This window comes from Phocoena phocoena, chromosome 1 (genome assembly GCF_963924675.1).
Source record: "Phocoena phocoena chromosome 1, mPhoPho1.1, whole genome shotgun sequence".
NCBI classification, from domain to species: Eukaryota; Metazoa; Chordata; class Mammalia; order Artiodactyla; family Phocoenidae; genus Phocoena; species Phocoena phocoena.
The window spans coordinates 113635447-113648929 of NC_089219.1; the positions used below are offsets into that span (position 1 = coordinate 113635447).

Genomic DNA, 13483 nt, shown 5'->3' on the forward strand with positions numbered 1-13483 from the left:
TTCACAGTAAGTGCTCAATTAACAGCTGCCTCCTCGCTGTCTATCTACCAGGACCCCAGCGGATGCAAATCTTGCTTGTGTAACAAGGGTCTCTTGACTCTTAACTGAGAAGACTCTTCTGCCATCTAGCTTCCCTTCTTTCCAGCTGCTGGGGCAGCCCAGACCCTCTCATATCCACACTGGACGTGCAGGGAACCCAAGTGTCAGTTGGCCCCTGCCCAGCCTGCTCGCAGGTCCAGCCTTCTGACCTACAAGTGTTGTGGGATGCAGACGCGGGTGAGGAGGCTGAGGCTTGGGAGTGGGGTAAGGCTCAGACCTCCCCGGCCAGGTTAATCATCAATGCCTAGAGAGCCGGCTGTTCTTAATCTCCGTTCCCTATCGCCTTTTCAGTTGGACAAAAGATTGAGTAATCCCTCTCCTCTCTCTTGTATTAACCCTGGAGGGGCTCGGCCAGGGAAGTCTGAGCCTATAAGGCCGCTTATTCTTTGGGAAACACTCTCTAACAGCATGTTTGAGGGGGCGGGTGCCCTCCCTTCTTCCTCCCCCCCACCGCCCCCTGCGGTCCCGCAGCTGCGCCCCAGCAGGCAGAACATGGGGCGCCTCTCTAGGGTCATTTCCAAGGACCTGTCCCAACCGGAACGGCGCCAGGGTCAGCTGGCCCAAAGGAAAGAGGACTTGTGGGTACAAACGCCCCATCGCCTTCCACTCCTTGCCCCACCTCAGGCCTGGGACGCCGCCCACCCTTCCCCGCCTCCCGGGCTGGAGCCAGGAACTGCGGGCAGGTAAGCCTCCTTGTGGGCGGGGCCTGGCTCTAGTGGGCGGGGCCTGGCTCGAGTGAAACCTGCCCGGCCCGCCCGTTGAGTGTCTCCCAGGGCCGCGCTCCAGGAGCCCTATCCGGAGCCGGAGACTCGCAGCTTCTATCCCATGGCCGGGTCTCCCCGCCGCACCGCGGGCCGGCGACTGCAGCTGCCCCTGCTGTGCCTCCTCCTCCAGGGCGCCACCGCCATCCTCTTTGCGGTCTTTGTCCGCTACAACCATGAAACCGACGCTGCCCTCTGGCACTGGCACAACCACAGTAACGCGGACAATGAATTTTACTTTCGCTACCCAAGTGAGTGCGGGTGAGGGCACGGGGAGAGCTAAGGCCCTAAGCTCCCCCCATGTCTTGGGAGGGAGCACTTGCATGCCCAGATCTAAGGTGCCCCAGATTTATTATAATAACACCCTTTCACTAGCGTCTGCCACGTTCCAGGTATGCTGAGGGCGGCACATGCATTTTTTTCTCCTTTAGTCTATGAAGTAGGCAAAGATGGGGAAACTGAGGCTCAGAGAGGTTACGTGGCTGGTTCAGGGTCTTGCTGTCAGAATTGAGGGAGCTGGGATTTGAACCCAGATCTGAAGCCCCAGCTTTACCTACTCTCTTGTTGGCCTAGTTGGGCTTTGCTGGGCTGTTCAGAGACTTTGCCTTTCCTGGGGCCTCCACCCTGACCACAGGGAAAAAATCACCTGGGCAGGGGAGGTAGGGAGTGGGGCGCAGGAGGCAGTGATGGCATTAGCTGTGAAGGCAGCCAAGACTAGTGGACTGAGACATTTCTTCCCCAGTCCCCCAAAGCTGGTCCTTCCAGAGCCAGAGAGAAAATGATGTGACTATCCACCAGCCAATCACAGAGTAGCAGCCCCCCAGCCCTGCAAAGGAGGCAAGGCAGGGTCATTAGCCCATTTCACCTAGGAGGAAGCTGAGGCTCAAAGGGGTTGTGATTTGTTCATGATCACCTACCATGTGAGTGACAGAGCTGGAACTAGGACTCAGCCATCCTCAGGTCCTAGCACCACAGCTCACCTGCCTGCTGACAAGGCCCAGGAAGGAGAAGGTTAAGCCCCTGCCCCCTGTTGTGGACAGAGCCTCTCCCTCAAGATTGGGGACCCAACCTTGTGACTCAGGCCCTGGGCAGCTGGGACCAGATCTCCCAGACTTCATCACAAATGTTTGACCAGGTCTCTAAGCCTGAGTTTTCCCCATCTGAGCGATGGGGAGAAAGATGCCTCCATTTGAAGGATATCCATTCAAATGAGGCCCAGAATGTGAGAATCTCCTATAAAAATCCCAGGCTGTTATTACCCTACTTTCTGTATGCAGAGCTGGTGGCAGTGTGTCCCCACCTGACCCTCTCCCAGCCCCAACCCCAAGAAAATGAAGCTCACAATGCTGAGGATAGAGAGGGTGAGGTGGAGGCTTGGACCTGGGCATAAAGTGCCAGAATACCGGCCATCCTAGGCCGAGGGAGGGCTACAGCTCCTCCCGCCCCACATTTCACCCCAATTCTGGCTGCATGAGGTGAGCCATGGATGCTGGAATCAAAGCCAGAGCCACAGAGCTGGGATGGCAGACTCTTGGGGTCATACATTTGTCCACAGAGATGGGGAGTTGGGCAGGGACAGTCCACAGGCTGCGAGAGGTAAGCTCTTGTCCTAGGGTCTGACCTGGCTGCCTGCCATGGACCCCCATTTGCTTCTCCCATGGGCCTCACGGCGTCCAAGCCCTGCTTGCTTCACAGTCCTCCCTGAAACCCCCAACCTCTCATCCCTCTGCTGCAATGGTAGGCTCTCCTGGATGCACAGTTTTCTGTCCCTGGATTGCAATAAGAGGAATAGCAGTGGGAATCCTACCTCTTTTACTGCACTAGGTTTCTATCCCTGTGGACTTGGGACCCTGGTGCAGGGATGGGTTGGGGAGGAGGGAGGTGTGAGGTCCGTGGAGCGTGGGGCTTTGATGAGCCAAGTCTTCACCTATCCCTGTGTCCTGGAGAAGTGGTCAGGGCCAGAGGGTGGTGTAGCCACTGCCCTTTGATTTGGGAGATGAAAGAGAGTTTTGCCGCTGTTGTTTAGCTGTGGGATTAGCCAATGCCAAATGCGTGGCTGCTCTGAGTATCTGTCTGTTACCTCTATAGGAAGGGCCTTTAGAGCTCATCTGATCCACTCCTCTCAGATGTGGAGAGAGAGCCAGAGAGGTCATGTGACTGCCCAAGATCACACAGCAAGTTAGCCAGCCTAGAACTGGGTCTCTTGACTCCCCATCTGCAGACTTTCCCCCACATTACAAACTTCTTATCCTATGAGGCAAGTAATGGAAAATAAGAAAGGGGGAAAACTAATACAATATGTAAAGCAACTATACTCCAATAAAAAAAAAAAAGAGAGAGAGAGAAAGAAAGAAGGGGAGAAACTAGGGGAAAAGACTAGGATACAGGGGACACAGAAGCAAAGATGAGAAAGGGTTCTAAGAAAAAATATGGACAGGTTCTTTTTTATATATCTCTGAGACCTGACTTGCAGGGAGAGGGATTTAGGACAAATGGAATCAGGATTTTCTTGAGGTGGGGGCAGGGGGAAGTGACTGGGACCAGAGTGGTTTGTGACTTTTCTAGGAGAATACAGCCCTATCTGCCCTCTTAAAGGCACGTGGGGGTAGAGTGGTGGGGGGAGATGGCCTCCCCAGCTTACCACTCCCTTTTTCCTGCTTCTCACATTTTATATCCCCACTTTACAGATGAGGAAACTGAGGCTTAGAGAGGTTAAGTGGCTTGTCCAAGATCACACGGTGAGAAGTGGAGGGGGGAGGTGCTGGAATTTAAATCCAGCTCTGTTAGATGCTAAAGCCCCAGCTTTAACTGTCCCTTTGTCCCACAGTCTGACCTTGTTCAGGAGTCATCTGGTACAGTTGGGGAGGGGCAATAAGGGAAGGAGGGAGGGTGATAGGTGGCCCTAGAGGGCTTTTATCTTCTCTCCAACCAAAGGTGCATGGGTTTGGTGGGGGTGGGGATGTGATGGAAAACAGGCTCCATCCTGCCCAACCCAGGGATCCCCTGAAGGGAATGTTGAGGGGTCATCTCATCTATCCCCCTGCCTCCAGCTGGAATAGCCCCTTACCCACCACAGTCCATGGAGAATGTCTGTGTGGAATGTTCCACAGAGTGGAATGAGTAAAGGAGATTTCTTGATGTTTAGACTCCAGGTGAAAGGCCAAGGGATTGAGTTTTGATTCCAAACAAACTCGGGGTGGGAGATGTAAATATTATTGCCATTTAAGACAAGTTCTAGAGCGGGTTTCGGCATGAAATGGGCATGACCCAGCCCCTTTTGTTGTTTTGTTATCCTTGGGCAAAAGAACAGACATGGCACCCCCTTTACTGTTTGCACAAGGAGAAAACAAGTCAGGCTGTGAGGCTAAAAGAACTAAGGCTTCGGGCTGAGTTCTAAAAGATACCTCTCCTTTTCTGTTGGGTTTTGAGATCTGAGAGGGAAGAGAGATCTGGGTGATTTGGGGAGTGTGTTGGGCTGGAAAAGTGGCACAGTGGTGGAGACATTTAGTGAGGCCAGCGGACCTCCAGACCCTCACCCACTTGGCCACTGGGGCTGGCAGCTGAGCTGTAGACCTCCAGTTCCAACATGCACCCAACCCTCTGCCAAGGGCTTGCAAACTCATTTCCTATCAGCCCATACACAGCACACACACACACACACACACACACACACACACACAAAAGCAGAAAAATTTGCTTCTCTCAAAGTTGTTGATTACATTCTAAAGTTCAGTAATAAATTTTTGGCTTGTTGGTGCTTCACCTTTAAACAAAAAAGGTGATTGTGATTTTCTTTCTTTGTGATCTGCCTCTTTCTACAAGAGACGCGGCCATTTACAACAAAAACGTGAATAAGAAAAGTATAGAAGCAGTACACAAATAATAAACACTGTGAAGGCCTACAGTTGTTATAGTTGAAATTCCTGTAGCTCTGAGCTTCCAGGCAGCTAGGAAAAAGGGGTAATATGGTCAGTTATGTGTTCTCATCAGAATCAAGGAAGCCTCACACATGTGATTCTTTGATCCTTTGATGGCTGTCCTCCACCGACAGCTCTACATTCCCAGAGCCTGGTGCATGACTGCTTAGTAAACATCTATCACATGAATGAGGGAAAGCAAACCAGCTCCTGGTTCCTCAGGGGCAATGACATTTCCTAGTACTAAGTTCCAGGAGAAATTTCTCACATGGAGCTATGAAAGGAGAGTTTATGGTCATGGTTGACCCTGTTTCTCAGTAAGTTATTTACAACAAATGCAATAATGCACTCAAGTGTTTCTCTAGTATTTCTCAATTACAGCCAAAGATAGCACAGCATTGTGGATACATAGACCCAAGACAAAGGAAACAGGACTAGATGCACTGGCTGAACATCATAGTAGGTTGTGTTTCAAACCCTATTTACAAGTAGATGGGGGGAGGGGCACAGAACAAACTAATACAAAAGCAAATTGTTGTATTTATCTCATTTTCACTATTACTGTTTATTATTTTAGATTTTTTTTTACACAGAATAGAAAGCAAACAGAAAAGACCCCAAATCTCCCTGCCCAGAAACCCCACTGACACTTTAAAAAATTCAAGCGATTCATCTATAAAATTAAAACATTCAAAGTATAGAAAGAAACAAACTATAGGGTAAAATCCTCCTTCCCGGAGTGGCCGTATTGCATACCTCCAGGGGGCATTATTTGCTCCAGAGTTGTACAGCTCAGCAGCCCTGCCCCCTCCCTTCAATTTCTTTTCTCTGAGATAATCTCTGTTAACAATTTAAAGTTATTTTTGTAAATTAATTTATAAAATTTAAAATCCTGAAAATGGAGAGGTATAGATTCTGAAGTATGAGGAATGGAGGGTAGACATCAAGAAGGACTTCCGACAGAAAGGGAAAATTTAAGAAAACCCGGAAGGGGAAGAGAATTTCCAGCACAGAGGGCAGGGACTGCGCCAGGAAAGAACACAGGAAAGGTTGGACTTTTCACTGGTTGTAAGCAACCCAGGGATAGGGCAAATGAGTGGGGCAGAGAAGAGAGCGGAAGGCTCTACTCTCTTGCTCTGACCTGGCGACAGCAGGGATAGTCTGGGTCCCACTGCTCCAAGCTGGCCAGCTCTGCATGGGGGATCTGGGCTGGGAGGCCGGCCATGCCCAGGGAGTTTTATAAGCTCGGCTCCAGCCTCAGGGCGGCCCTGGCTGGTGAGAGCTGGGGGCACTGGCAGGATGGCTGATTGGTGGATGGGTGGCAGCCTGAGCAGCCCTGAATGCCCCCTCCACCCTGCAGGCTTCCAGGATGTGCACACCATGATCTTCGTGGGCTTCGGCTTCCTCATGGTCTTCCTGCAGCGCTACGGCTTCAGCAGCGTGGGCTTCACCTTCCTCTCGGCCGCCTTTGCCCTGCAGTGGTCCACACTCGTCCAGGGGTTCTTCCACTCCTTCCACCGTGGCCACATCCATGTAGGCGTAGAGAGGTGGGCAGTGGCGGTCACCCTGGCTCCCCTCAGGTCTACCTGGGAGGCCCCTGTCCAAGGGACCCAGCTCAAACCCAGTCCCTCAAGTCTGCTCCCTGACCCAGGTTTTTGACCCATCCGTTGATTTCTTTTAGGTGCCCTGCCTATTCTGTTGCCTGATTTCTTCTCCCATCCTCGAGCCCCACGTCCCCATTTCTTTAGGCCCCTTATTACCCAAGAGATGTTGGGAGGATAGATAGTGTCATGGAAAAGGGCAGGGTTCAGAGGAGCTCTTGATTCAAGATCTGGTTCTTCCACCTGTTGTGGGCTTTGTTTGCTAAGGCCCAGAACCTCCCTGAGACTCTGTTTCCGCATCCACAAAAAAGGCGAGGTGATAGATACCTTCCTGCCTACCGGGGAAGAGCTTAGGTGGGTAGGCTCATTGCCTCCTCCCCTCCCCCCACCCCCCAGGGCTGCCCTCGCTTCCAGCCCCCTCTCACCCTCCCCATCCCAACCCCCCAGCATGATCAATGCTGACTTCTGCGCTGGGGCTGTTCTTATCTCCTTTGGTGCCATACTGGGCAAGACTGGGCCGGCTCAGCTTCTGCTCATGGCCCTGCTGGAGGTGGTGCTGTTTGGCCTCAACGAGTTTGTGCTCCTTAGTCTCCTCAGGGTGAGTCTGGATGGGGATGGGGTGAGGAGTGGGAGTGGCCAGGGCCAGGCCCTGAGCAGGGAGGGCGTCGGGTAGGGGCGAGGGACTGCCCCTCCACCTCAGCTCCACCTCCCCAGGTGAAGGATGCAGGAGGCTCCATGACTATTCACGCTTTTGGTGCCTACTTCGGGCTGGTCCTCTCCAGGGTCCTCTATAGGCCCCAGCTGGAGAAGAGCAAGCATCGCCAGGGCTCCGTCTACCATTCGGACCTCTTTGCCATGATTGGTGAGGCCTGCTGAGGTGTGGTGGGTACGGGGCCGGTTCATCTCCAGGCCTGGTCTTGGGGGTGCCACCTAGAATCCTTGGGGCTCTGGCTGGGAACTCCCTTCCAACTCGGATTCTTCCACCAGAGCCCCGGGAATCCATGCTCACCATTCTCAGTAGTTTTATGACAGGTTCTTAGAACTCAGCACTGGGGTACGCACATGCCCTGAGATCCATCCTAGGGGCCTTTCTCAATCGAAGTCTGAGGGCACCAATCTCTGTTGAAGACCTCCAGGGTCCCCACTACCGACAGTTAGATACCAGACTCCTCAGCCTGGCGCACCCACCCCTGCAGGATCTTGGCCACTCCTCCCCCCCCTTGCCCCCCCCCACTCACTCTCCCCGCGCTCTCTCTCCAGACAGACTCAGCTTCTCCCCATCTCTAACCTCCAGGCTTTTGTCCCTGGGGCTGCGTCCCCCCTCCCGAGGTCACGTCCTCTCAGGGGATTTCCTGGAAGCCCCTGCACTCTCAAGGGGGAGAAGGAGAGGTCGTAGGTCACGCCGGAGAGCAGTAGGGTCTGACCTGCAAGCCCCATCATCACCACCTGTTTCTCCTAAGCGCATACCTCCGCCTTGGCCTCTGCTCCTCTCTCTTTGTTCACTAATGAGTCAGGAAAGGAAATCCATATTTTATGTTTTTTTTTTTTTTTTTTTTGCGGTACGCGGGCCTCTCCCGCTGCGGAGCACAGGCTCCGGACGTGCAGGCTCAGCGGCCATGGCTCATGGGCCCAGCCGCTCTGCGGCATGTGGGATCTTCCCGGACCGGGGCACGAACCCGTGTCCCCTGCATCGGCAGGCGGACTCTCAACCACTGCGCCACCAGGGAAGCTTTATTTTATGTTTTTGAGGGTAGTATTGAGTAGTGACCGAAGTGCCCGTTCTTACATTAAAAAGAGACTGGTTTTGTATTTCTTGCTCACCTCTGGGTTTGTTGTGAAATAGAGCATGTGGAATCCTAGGTCAGCTGAGGCCTCCTTGTCCTTTGAGACCCAGATAAGTTTAGCTTGAAGCCCAAAGGCTTCCCCAAGATGTCTGTGCTTTCCTGTGAGGCTTACATTCTCAGATCTCCTCTGCCTCCCAGCTTCTTCCAGACAGGAAAACTGGCCTCTTCCTTGATTCCTCCCAAAACTCTTCTCAGAAGACGCATGTGTATGTGTGGTAGATTTTAATCAGACTGTGGAGGTGCAGAAGTTACATCGCAACCCAAGGACCACTCAGGACTAAGGGGCAGTCTCTCCCTACCCTACCGGGTCCCCAGCTCCCCTTCACCTGCCCTTGGCGCCTCCCCCTCTCCCTCCAGGACTGACCTGGGACCCGCAGGCAGGGCATATGGAGCTCCCAGTCCTTACCCCGATGCGCAGGCCCAGCCCATCGGTGCTTATGGCAGGGCCCACCCTCTCCAGGGGGCAGTTGAGGTTATAAAACAAGTGATTTTCCTCTTATGTATATCAAGTACCAGATTAGTGCCTGACATGTGGTGCCCTTTGCCTTTTTTTTCTTTCCTTTTCTGATACTTAAAAAATCTCAACCCCCTGTGGTTTTCGATCAAGTAGCTCCCTTTTGTGCCAGTACCCTGTGATAGCTACCATTTGTTGAACACTTAGTACTGGCTAGGCCATGTGCTATGCACTTGGTATGTATCACCTCATTTAGTCCTCACTTTATAAAGTAGGTATCACTATCCCCACTTTACAGATGAGAAAACTGAGGCTGCTGAGAGTAGGTGACTTGAGTGCAGTTACACAGCTTGTCCCTTGTGGGGGAGTCACCTCCTTCCTCTCATTCTGCCTGCCTGCCCACCATTTAGGGACCATCTTCCTATGGATCTTCTGGCCTAGTTTCAACTCTGCACCCACTACGCCGGGGGATGGGCAGCATCGGTCGGCTCTCAACACGTACTACTCCTTGACTGCCAGCACCCTCAGCACCTTTGCCTTGTCAGCCCTTGTCGGGAGGGATGGGCGGCTGGACATGGTATGGGGGAGAGGCTTGGGAGAGGCAGAGGGATGGACCGGGAGGCGGGGGAGAGATCGGAGACCCTGCAAGGAGGATTCTCCAGGGGAACAGGTAACGGCACAGGCACAGGGGGCTCCATCTGCACTGGAGGCGTTGGGTCAGAGCATGAGGTGATGACAGGATAGCAGGAGAGTTAGAGGGTTAGATGGTGGGGGGACTTCCGAAGCAGTAGGTGCTACTGTGGTGGGCGGGGTTGGGTTGGGTGTGGGTGTGATGATCTGAAAGGGCCTCCAACGCCTTGTTCTTCTGTACTCCCTTAGGTCCACATCCAGAATGCCGCACTGGCCGGAGGGGTTGTGGTGGGGACATCGGCTGAAATGATGCTGACACCCTTTGGGGCTCTGGTAGCTGGCTTCCTGGCTGGGACCGTCTCCACACTGGGGTACAAGTTCTTCACGGTACAGATGCCTCTTGGGCCCTGGGCAGAACAGGGGGTCTTCGGAGGGCACACGAGACTCATTATTTTCCTGTTCTCCAGCCCACCCTTGAGTCAAAACTCAAAGTCCAAGACACGTGCGGTGTCCACAACCTCCACGGGATGCCTGGGGTCCTGGGAGCACTCTTGGGGGTCCTTGTGGCTGGACTGGCCACCCATGAAGCTTACGGAGATGGGTGAGTTCTCCCCACCCTCACCCCCCATCCCCAGTGGAATCGTTATCCCCCTTGAACTAAGTCCCTCACTCTCTTCCTCCTATTGTGGACCAACAAGAAAAAGCTGTCTATTTTCTTTCATTCATTCATTCATTCCTCTACCTCCTGGGAGCTGAAGAAACTGGGGTGAACGAGACTGGGGACTGCCTTCTTGGTCCTCACTCAAGCGCAGCAGAAGGTCATTGAACAAATGATTTCAATAGTATTATTACTAAAGGGTCAGGTAAGAGATACTGACCCTTAGGATAGATTTTTGCACATCAGGGCTCAGAAAAGAGGGCAGGCAAAAGTGACCCTCAAAGTGAGCCTTGAAAGGTGTGAGGGTGTTGCTGGCACACGGGAGGTGGGAGGGTGTTCCAGGCTATGGGCCTGACTGGAGCAAAGGCCCGGAGGTGACTCAGCCTGGCAGCTCCCTTGAGGCCCTTTTGGCCGCTGCAGGAAGCGGTGCAGTGCACTGATGCACTGACCGGCCCTGGCTCCATGCTCCATCCCTGTCTCCCCCCACTCTCCCCTCCCTGCAGCCTAGAGAGCGTGTTTCCACTCCTAGCCAAGGGCCAGCGCAGCGCGACGTCTCAGGCCATGCACCAGCTCTTCGGACTGTTTGTCACACTGATATTTGCCTCTGTGGGTGGGAGCCTTGGAGGTGAGTGACCTTGGCCTGGGGGGGAGGGGGGGATGGGCGTTGTGAGGAGCTCCAGGGAGGGCAGAAGACAGAGGAGGGGGTTTCTCTGGAGGAAGGGCCATTTCATCCCATCCCCCTGCCATCCACTTACTCACAGGTATCTGTTGAGCGCCTACTTTGTGCCAGGTGCAGGGTGGGGTTGTACATTTAAGGGGTAACTTCCTCCAGATAAGTAGGACAAAGTGGGTACTTGCTCCCTTCCGATGCCAAGGGAAGGTGGGAAGCCTGCTAGGGGCTGACAGATCCCTCTCCTCTGTGGCTTCCCTGTGCTGCTCCCTCTGCCCACTAGAGGGCAGCCCAACCTCAGGCTGAGACCCTGAAGCGTGTAGGGCTAGGGGCAGGGAGGGAAGAGCCCTGCCTGTCTCATCACCAGACTGGAGCACCAAAACCTTCCACAGAGGCAGCCTGCCCACTGACGCCAGGTCAGGCAGTCCTTCCTGATATCTGGCCTTAGTCCTTTTGGCCTTCAGAATAAAACGTCTGATTGAGTATCCCCACCCTCCTGCTCCCACCCTGAGATTTTCATTCTCAAACAAGGTTCAGCTCATTCATTCATTTAATTACTTACTTACTCAATAAACACTTTCTGCACCCCTCCTGGATAGGCGGCCACAGAAGGCTCATGAGCTGTGGTTCATGACAGACTCACTATTTGGTCCGTTCCCAGCTGTGCCGACTTGAATAAGTTATTTAACTTCTTTAAGCCTTGGCCCCCTTCTCTGTAACAGAGGGATCATATTCACCTCGCAGGGTTGCTGTGGTTGCTTAAGGAGGGCAATGCTTGTCAAGCACTTTGCATAGGGCCTAGCAAAAGTTGGTGCTCGATAAATACCACTGTGATATGCCTGTGTTGGGCATCACATTGACCTCATGCCTCCTGGCTCCTCTGTGCCCGGTGGGATTGAGTGGCAGTCTCCCCCATGGGGGTGGCAAAAAGCCTCACACATGATCCCCTACTGCCACCAGGGCTCCTGCTGAGGCTGCCCTTCTTGGACGCCCCGCCAGACTCCCAGTGCTACGAGGACCAGGTTTACTGGGAGGTGAGATGTGGTTGCAGCCCCTCAGGCCCATGGGGCTCTCTCACCCTCCAACCTTCCCTTCCCTGCCGCACCTCCTCTGACCCAACCCGCCTCTTTCCTTCCTCGCTTGCTCCCTCTCCTCTGGGGTCCCTCCCTGAGCTGTGGTCTCCAGCCCCCTGGAGCTGCCCCTTCACCTGCTCCTCCATCCTTGCCCTCCAGGTGCCTGGGGAGCATGAGGATTTAGCCCAGGGACCTCTGAGGGCAGAGGAACTGGAGACTCGGGCCTAACTTGCTTCCAGGCCTTGAAAGGACGCTCTCCTTTTAGAATATGATGGCTGGCTACCGTTGGGAAGCTTTTCTTTTCTAGTTCCCATCACTTCTGCTGCAAGAAAGAAGACAGGAGCCGGAAGGAGCCTCCTTACCATAGGCAGCATTGGGGGAGGGGCTGTAACTAGTGTGGTGAGGGGAGAGCCTCACACAGCCCCACCCCACCGCCCCACGCCCTGCAAGTGAGGCACCCAAGTGACTGCTGATCCACTGGACCAGCATCACTCCGTTACAGTGAAGCCTGAGCCAGGGCCTGGCTCTCTGAGGGTGATAAATACCACGGTCACCGAGGACTCTCACTCCTTTTTTTGTGCACTTGGAATTTGGGGGGCTCCTCCTACCATCTAACTCACAATTTTGGAACCTCGGGTGAGAAAGGACCTTAGTGGTGACAATATCCTGCCTCCCTGGGTCCATGGAACTCGCCCTAGGATGCCGTGTTCTGCTAGGTGGATGCCCAGACTGGGCTGACCTGCCTCGAGAGACAGGGAGCTCATTCTCCTCCAGCAAGTGTGTGTTTGTTATAGGGCAGACAGCTCAGGCTCCTGGAGAGCTCTTCCTATTCCAGAATGGCTGCCACTCTGACCCTCAACTTGGGTGGCCTCTGAACAGAGTAGGAAGAGGGCCCCTGCTGGGACTAAGAGGGGCATAAGGAGTTCTTTGCCACTAACTCCTCAGAAGCTGGAAGCAGCCAGCCCCCAGGCACCAACTTATGTCCCTGTCCCGAGTCTGAGGAGTGGGGACTAGGAAGGGCAAATGAGCTGCTGCAGAGAATGGGGCTTCCGTCAGCCTGAAGCCATCTGACCACCAGAGGGCGCTCCAGACCCAGCAGAGGAAGATGCGGCCTTTCTTGCCCCTCCATCCTCTACCAAGAACGGGAAGTCCTTCCTACAGCCTAAGGGCATCCCTGTCTGCTTCAGCTCTGGTCCTCACTATTCATGCCACAAGACTTTTCTGAGCTCCCATTCCCTACTACATGTCATTCCAGATCTCTCATTCAACAGAGAATCCATCCTCCCAGTAGACCTGAGCTCCTTTCCCAACCCCGAAGTACTGGGACCCCCCTCTGCCCTCTCCTGCTCTTCCCTTCTGGCAGGAGTGAGCATGACTAGAGAGACCTCTTCCTCAAAACCAAAACCCATGCACACGTAGGAACCCAAGGAGGGATTTGCTGAGGCCTAGTTCTGGGACAGGGGCAAAAGGTGCCGCCACGAGGCTCCAATCCTCACTGTAGCTGAAGGGACTGAGTCTGGCTGGGGAAAGAGGTCAAGCACAGAGTTGAAGAAAAGCTGAGGAACAAGGAGGGAGGTTGAGAGAGAAGTGCCCCATGGGGACCACCCCTGCCCATGCGGCCCAAATATATTTGGTATATCCCTCCCCTTGAGCTCCCCTCCTTCCTCCACAGCCTCCCCTGACCATTGCTGGCTGGGGTAGATATGTTGGAGGGAGATCCTTGTGCTGAGGCAGGATGACTGCTGAGATTGCAAAAAGGGACCCTGTCCTGTCAGC

General features: G+C 53.9%; 1 protein-coding gene across 1 annotated transcript; it reads left to right on the forward strand.

Moving 5' to 3' along the window:
* Nucleotides 1-865: 865 nt before the first annotated feature.
* Nucleotides 866-12267, forward strand: RHBG (Rh family B glycoprotein). Its single transcript, XM_065897918.1, has 10 exons — nucleotides 866-1111; nucleotides 6138-6324; nucleotides 6826-6976; nucleotides 7093-7240; nucleotides 9087-9253; nucleotides 9556-9693; nucleotides 9774-9907; nucleotides 10468-10589; nucleotides 11595-11668; nucleotides 11867-12267. Exons 1-10 carry the CDS (start codon nucleotides 925-927, stop codon nucleotides 11933-11935), a joined length of 1377 nt encoding a protein of 458 aa, XP_065753990.1. The 5' UTR covers nucleotides 866-924; the 3' UTR covers nucleotides 11936-12267.
* The last annotated feature ends 1216 nt before the right edge of the window (nucleotides 12268-13483 follow it).